This window comes from Dryobates pubescens, chromosome 7 (genome assembly GCF_014839835.1).
Source record: "Dryobates pubescens isolate bDryPub1 chromosome 7, bDryPub1.pri, whole genome shotgun sequence".
Taxonomy (NCBI): domain Eukaryota; kingdom Metazoa; phylum Chordata; class Aves; order Piciformes; family Picidae; genus Dryobates; species Dryobates pubescens.
The window spans coordinates 7,727,592-7,735,453 of record NC_071618.1 but is presented as its reverse complement, the minus strand read 5'-3'; the positions used below and the strand labels follow the sequence as shown (position 1 = coordinate 7,735,453).

Here is a 7,862-nt window from a genome sequence, read left to right as displayed (position 1 = left end):
AGCTCACCTCCCCAGCTGCCGTGCGGCGCGGAAAGGAGGGGGGGAGGGGGCATCAGCGCGCGCATGTCCGCCCGCCCGCCCCGCGTGACGTGCGCTGCCGGGGCCGCCCGACGAGATCAAAGTGGGAGCGGCGCGAGCTGGGTTGGGTCGGTATCGGTCAGCGTGTGTGAGGGGCAGTTGCACGGGGGTGGCTTCTCCTCCCCCTCCCCGCCGGATAAAGATCTGGGTGGCCCGCGCGGGAGGGGGTCGTTAGCCAGGCGACTCGGCAGCAGTTGGTGGCGGTTTGCCTCTTCCGTTTTCCCCCCAAGAAAGTGTTGTGGCGGCGTCGTCAGTGGGGGGCATGAGGGGCCGTGGGTCGCCGCGCCGCAGTGGCGGTGGCGAGCACGTGGCATAGCCGGGGACGGCGGTGAGCGCCGGGCCGGGGTACCAGCGGTCTGGCGGGGCGAGCGCTACTCCCTGCATGTGGAAAGTGAGGCGAGCCAGGGAGCCCGGCGGCACCGGCGAGCACCCGGCGGCGCGGTCCTGAGTACCCGGACAGCGGCGGTCGTCTGCCCGCCATGGATTGCAGCCTTCTTCGGACCCTTGTGAGCCGATACGTAAGTACCGCTGACCGGGCCCGTCCCGGCGGGGCCGCGTCAGCCCCAAAGCTGTCGCTGGGGTTTGCTCTCAGAGTGCATCTCGGACACTCGGCGGATGGCGGAGCTGCGAGGCTGGAAGCACCGGGGAGGCGTGCGAGTCTCGGAGGGGTGGCTGCATCGCGCTGTGGCCCCAGGCTTGCAGAAAGGGCTGGGTCAGGAGTTTGGCGGTCCCATGACTCTGACTGCGGCCGGGGGAGCCTCGGGGGCCGCTGCACGTGATTCTCCCTGTAAACGAAGGGTGCAACGGTTGTTGATGGGCTCCCTGCCGCCCTCTCCCCGGGTAGCTGGCTGCAGGGCTGGCCTTCTCTAAACCAGAACGGGCTGACCTAAGTTCAAAGCAATGTAATTTACAGAATGCTGAGCTATGTAGTTATCAGGACAGATAAAAACTCTTTAAGAGTACTTGCCTTCTTCCTCCGCACTTTGTGTTTATTTGGGTCTCTCTCCCCTCCCTGCTCTGTTACATTGTTTCATTCAAGCTGTGTTTTGTAGACAAATCCAATTTAAATAGACTGACGAATTGTGGGAACAGTCCCAAGTTTCTGTAGGTGTGCGTGGTAAGATTCAAACGCACTAAAGTTGCTGTTCTTTGAGGAAAGCGAGCTCAGCTGGTCAGCATGACCTACTGCACCTGAAATAGCAGATCGGTAGTACCTTAGAGTGGATCCAAGTGTAGCTTGAGGTCTCTTAGTGCGAATATGGTTTTATTTAACCTTTAACAAATGTTCAGAAAAATGTTTTTAGTAATCTGATGGAATTCCATGTCAGCGGTATCGCTGCGTAGTTATTCACCCAAGTTCTATACACTCCATCCAAGCTTTAAAAGTGTAGATGTGCTTGTCTTTATATAAACTGCTTTTTAATACGGGAAAATGAGGCTGTGATGCATCTACAGGAGAGTTGGAGAAGATACGTGCATCTTATATCAAAACAAACTCAAGCTTGGGTATAATGAAAATCTGTACCGAAACTGTGCAAGGATTGATGTCCTAGAACTGTGAACTTCTGTTTTGCAAATTGTGTCCTGGACTTGTTCAGCTGCAGGTCTATCCCAGAGCAGGCTGGTCCCTGGATTATCCTGAGAACCCCGGCTGGTACAGGCTGGAGATGGTGAAGTAGCTGGGAGCTCTTACTCGTGGTGTGGTATGATCTTGGGATAACAAACAGTTGCTATGTTATACACCAGTGGAGATTTCTAATAGTTCTGCGTAATTTTTCTTACACTGTCCTCTATGTTGTAGGACATAAAGGCATAAGTTGAATAGCAGAGTTCTTGTCCTAACTGTGAAGGTTCTCCCATTCCCCTTTTCCTTATTGTTGCAGTTGTTGTCCTTAAGCAACGCAAAATAGAGTGTATCTCCAAGGCCCTGTGGCAGTGTAACAGTGACCAAGTGCTGTCAGGTCAAGTTGAAGTCAGTTTTCTGGTTAGCGTTTTCAGATATTTATCTTCTGTTTTACCTACACTGAACATTGTCTTTGAACCGTTCCAGTGCTTGGAAGATAAAGTGACATGGCTTGCATAAAATACATGGTTGTCATGCTGAAGTTCCTATCTCTTCAAGAGATGGTGTAGCTTCTTGGAAGGACAGAAGCAGAGATGTTTCTCTTGACTAAACTTCTAAATCGGCATTCTGTTGTTCTGCTTCTTTATGTCCGTCCTGCAAATTTGATTTTATTTGTTTTCACTTCAGCTCTTAGTTCCCCTTACGATTACTGCAGCCATACACAATTTATAAGACTGTTGAAGAATAACTTTCTACATAAAAGGTGTTTATTTCACTGAAGTTTGTTGTAGCTTTCAAAAAGCTTCTTGATTCTTCAAGCTCAAATAGAGCAATGTAACTTTTCTTAATTGCGTCTAATGAGGTTGTTCTGTATATTTTACTGGTTCAAGCTGAGAGAGCTGTAGTAGAGGCATCTTTAAGTAACAAAATAGAAACATCTCTATAGATGGCCTTTCCACTATGTGGAACCACAGAATCTCAATAAAACCTTCAACACTAAGATAAATTTTGACAACTGTATTGCTTAATTTACTTAGCCAGATAATGGGAAGAATGGTTATATGTAGGTAGTATGAAAATTGTCTCGGGGAGGGTATACCGTTCGTCACATTCTATAACATAACCTCTATTTCTAGATGTTGCTTCTGCATCAGCCAACAAGCTTCTCTGTCTTCTCCTTGGATTATTTGTGCATTCTTCAGAGGTTGTGTGCAGCCCTGGGGAGGGTCTGAGAAAAGCAAATTAGTGTGTACTGTCCTGTAAGTGTCATGCAAAGCCTGCTCTGTGCTCGGTAATGAGAGGAACTTCTTCATAGTACACTATTTTGGAGGGGGGGGAAAAAACCCAACATCCTCTGCCCCTCCAAATACCCCAGAACAAGCATACAATGGTAATTAAAACCATATCTGTACAAGATGAGGTTGTTTTCTAGTTAGATTATATGGGACACTATGTGATGACTATTAAGCAATGTGTTCTGCACATGTAACTGCATCTGCGTTAGTTTCCTCCAGTAACTTGCATGTCTTGGGACATCTGAAGTTCTTCCTCATTATAGTCAGGAGATGGCTAATAATCTTAAAAAAATTAATCTTGATGGCACCTTTCATAAAATGAACATTTACTTGCTCTAAAATGTGTTTGTCTTTTGCATGTTCACAATAGCGGTTTCTGTCCATCTGATTGTGAGTTTGGATCTTCCCTAATGTTGTGGAAATTTTGAGTTTGAATACATGTGGGCAATCTGGAAAAATGTCACTCATTAGCACATGTATGTTTGGACACTAAATGGTTGCTAAACATCTTTGCAGCCTATGGTGACAGTCTGGTCTGTATTTGTAAGACAGCTGGCCCAAGTCAGTAAATGCTTCTGCTCAGGTTGATGGCTTTGGATTGTACAATAAATACTACTGAACAGTTTTGTGTGTATTATGCAGTATATTTACAGATCTTGCCACTTCATTGCTACTCCTCTTTCAGATTCTTCTGTTACTTCAGGTAACAGATTTGGATGCTAAGTATTTGCCGCCAGTGTAATGGTCTATTAAGCAACAGATGAGATTTACATCCAGAAGGAACATCGAGTTAATACAGGTCTAGGCTACTAGTTCTGCCGATATTTCTGAGGAAAGGAAAAAACCCAACCAAAAAAACCAAACCCAAACGTTTTGGGGGGTTGGAATACATGAGTTCACAAATAGATGTTTTATTTTTAATTTTTATAGAAATAGGCTAACTGTAATCATAGTTTCTGTTAGGCATTTTTAGCAAGTATTCTACTAAATTTCATGGGACCCTGTGGCTTTTTGTCATTGCTTTAGATAATTTTAGTGTGTTTATTGGCAGTACAATTCTAAAACTGTTTTCTAATTAGATTTCCTAAGTATTTTACTTGTATATGTTGCCTTAGTAGACAATATTGAAAATCAAGTGTGTGTTTTTTTTCCCATTGATCTTGCTTTGATACAGCAAAGGTTGATAACTGCTTAGACCTGAAAGCTGGCAAAATTGCTAGCTCTCTGGAATTATTTCTGTCTAAAAGGACAGTCCATCATCAGGTTGCAGATGACGGTAGCCTTGCATTGCAGTTCTTGCTTTTGATAGTAGTGAGCTTTCTCTCCACCTGTGTGGACGTTTGTGGTGGGTTGGTGTTTGGTTTGTGTGTGGGTGTGTTTTTTTCCCCCATTGTTATTATTTTGTTTTGTTTTTTTTTAATTCCAAGGATAAAATTTGAGAAAGCCTTAAGCTCTTTTAAATGTCATATAAATGTGTTTATATACGGACCTTGTCTGCAAGTCAAAGTCTTGATTATACATGGGATGTTCTTAATAGGAGCTATGTATGTGTTCAGAGGTCAGTAGTAAGTATCTTGCATTTCCTAAGTGTTTATGTCTATCCCTGGTATGTAATGCATTTTTGTTGTATCCTGTGGAAGTCAGTGTGTCACGATATTGTCTTGAAAATAATCTGAGATGCTTCCTGTCTCACATCTCTCCCTTACTGTGGGCACCAGTTCTCGGTGGTGTGGAAGATGGACAGACTTTGTCTACCAGCATGGCTTACTTCTGAATTCCTCTTTTCCCTAAGCACCATTGCTTTGTTATTCTCCTGACTGGCTTTTTTTGTCTTTATTTTGGGAGAAAGAGTCAGTATGAAGTGCTACCTGCATAGTTTTCAGCCTTTCATTTAAAAAGAGGCAAAGTTTGAAAGCTTTAGTTACCTCAGAAGTTAATTCTTCTGAACATTCAATGTGGCTGACAGGATTTAGCACTTCTGTAAATCTAACAAGCTCTTGCATACTGGTAGTGACTCTTCATTCTGGTTTTTGTAATGTACTCTTAAAAAGTTACAAAACTCAAAAGCAAACCCAAAACAACCCCAGACACTGGCTCTGCACTCATAAATTATTTATTGCTGAGGGGGAATAAATGGAGAATTGCATGGGCTTTGTTTTTCCCCTCCCCCCACCCTCCATCAATTAGACCATTTACACAAGAAAAACATGATTTCCTTTTTCTTTTGAGAATAAACAAATTAAAATAGGACATTGTGTATGTAAAACAGCTCACTCACAGGAAGCCAGAGTACATATTACAAGCTGGTTGCTATTGACTACAAAATATTGCTCATCTGCACTCATCAAATGGTCTCTAATAGTAGAAAAATGTTGCTTTTGGAGCATTTAAATTGTAGAAGTATGTTAGTGACTTAAAATAGATCAAGAACTTCTAGCCTTGCTATATTTAGCATAAAAGAGATGTCTTTTCTGTGATGAGAATGGCATAGTCACTTTTGTCTTTTGACAGCATTTTTTAAAATGATATGTATATGTTTAGGAAAGGCATAACAGCAGAAATACATTATATCTAAAGCACCACAGTATCAATACTGAAAGCAGAAGGCCTTCTCAAAATGATTTTTGGGAAGGGAAGAGGATGAGGTACAACTTAGCATGTTTGTGGCTTAACATCTCTGGTGACTTTCTCACGGATTCTTTGCTCCTGTCATACAGTAGTAATTGAAACACGTAAAGTGGTCAGTTTGAATGGGATTTTCTAACCACAGCTTTTAAACCTAAATCACCTAGAAAACAGTAATAGGGCTGAAAAGTAAAATGCTCCACAAATACCATAGTTGGCTACTGTTTATGCTGCCTAGATGGAGTTACTAAACTTGCTAGCTAGATTTAAGTGTGACTAGAAAACAGCTTTTTTTGAGGAGTTGTAACCTGATTGATAGTGAGATGCTTCTGTGTGCCGTGCAGGTGTGGCAGGGTGAGGAAACTGGGAAAACCATGCCACAGAAAAAGCTGAGCAGATGTTTTAGCACCTGTTATGCAACTGGATTTAACTTTTCTGTTTGTTTGTCTCTTTGTGGTTTTGTTTGGTTTTGGTTTGCTGTGGGGTTTTGTGTGCTTGGTTGTGTTTTATTTTTTTTAGCAAAATATCCTACCTCTCCTCATGTAAGCTTTTTAGATTACATTTTTTCCAGAATAATGCTGCTTATTTTACTGTTTTACCATTATACAGGATAATGTAGTATTTCTATTTGTGTAGTTGTCAAGGGACATTTCAGTTGAAGTTCATCCTGAGCTATGAGGCAGGCTAACACTGGAATGCTATTATCTGCTCTGCTGTAATTGCCATGGCAACAGCTGCAGGTAGACAAGGCAAACCAAGGACTCTTCCTATGTTATAGATACCCCAGGTGTGTGTTTTTGTTTTGTTTTGTTTTTTTCTCTATCCCCCCCTCCTTCTCTTTCAAGTGATGAAGCTAAGAAGCTTGTGGTACAAAAGTCCCCTGAGTTGTCATGAAAAGTGTTTGGTGGAGTGTTTTTTTTTCTTCTTGTTAGTTTAACTTTGATTTTAATTTTATGAGTATTTGTGATACCATATTGAAAATACACTGTTTTTAGGAAGAAACTGGCAGCCTAGCTGGAATTGTTCTAGGGGATTAATGGCTGGGGAGTTTGCTTAGAACATTGCAGGAGACCACCGGTTGATAAAACATGTAAATGTCTTTGCAGATCAAGATGTAATTTTTGTGCACATTTAACTTTCCTTAGAACAAGGATGAGAGTAGTACCCAGCTCTTCCATAGAGAAGTTGTAAGCATAATTTAGTGCTTTCAGGTAATAAAATTACTATGTTGCAAGAAAACTGGGTGTGGACATAAGCCTATAATGACTGTGTTTTAGGGTTGGGATTTTTTGCTGTTACCTCAGTGCTCTGCACTGCTTTTCCTGCTGCTCACGGTTGCCTCCCTTTATTCTTCCTTCTATATACATGTACATGCTATTACATGCAGATGTGCATGCGTATTGCCTGAAATTGTCTGCAGTTAATTGGCAATGTCAAGAATTGTACCAAGATTCACCTAGAGTCCAGAGTTATACTTGTATTACAAAAGAAAAAAGGCAGCTTTGTACTAGCTTTTCTGTCTGGTTATTGAGATAGACTGACCTGTTCTAGGCTGCTTGCTCGCTCTTGTATTGTTCATGGCAGTTACTGCAGGCATGGAAATGTAACAAGTTGGAGTTTTTGTAGGGATGCATTTCCGTTTATTCTGCACTTCTCTGTAGACTAATTTTTTTTAAATAGGAGACTGGTTAATTTGTTTCCTTCATTAATCATTTAGATATGGGACATGGTGAGGGGGAATAGTGTTGTGTGGTTTTTTTTTTCCTGGTGGCACCGACTAATCTCTTTGCTTCAGTCAAAAGAGGATTTAATCTAACCTATTTTACATAGAGGATTAAGGACAATTAGGCTCTTCCTCTGCTTTGCCACCAAGATAGGATGTTGTGAAATCCTCTGAAAAGCACATCTGTTGATGCTCTAGTGAAGTTTTTCAAATGGTATGTTAACAGTCAAAATAGTTACGGTCAGAAAAAGAAACTTGTGTGTGAAGTTCTTGTCCAGAGAGAATTGTGTGGATGAACTGGGGAGAGGGAAAGAGTTAAACCTGCCTGAATATGTTCCTGTGTGATCTGTTATAGGTGGTCCTGCTCTGGCAGGCATGTTGAATTAGATAATCTTTTGAGGTCCCTTCCAACCCCCATCATTCTGTGATTTCCTCAGTAGCTTTTTAAATCTAATGCTTCTAATATATATTTTGAAGTAGGCACATAGATGAACCAAAATGGGTTTTATCTGAATTGCGTTAGCAATTTGAGTTCATGCTTAACATTTTATACAGCCCTTTACATCTTTTCATCAGG

The 7,862-nt window shown here is 42.1% G+C and overlaps 1 protein-coding gene across 7 annotated transcripts in view; it reads left to right on the top strand.

Annotated features, from left to right (window-relative positions):
- Positions 1 to 305: 305 nt before the first annotated feature.
- Positions 306 to 7,862, top strand: part of ATP11A (ATPase phospholipid transporting 11A) — a 138,528-nt gene continuing 130,971 nt past the window's right edge. For all 7 annotated transcript variants that reach the window (XR_008462331.1, XR_008462330.1, XM_054162851.1 and 4 more), the window contains exon 1: positions 306 to 596. Coding sequence is in view for 5 of the 7 variants with exons in the window: in XM_054162851.1 (XP_054018826.1) it covers positions 558 to 596 (39 nt within the window). In the remaining 2 variants the exon portion in view is untranslated. The remainder of the gene's footprint in view (positions 597 to 7,862) is intronic.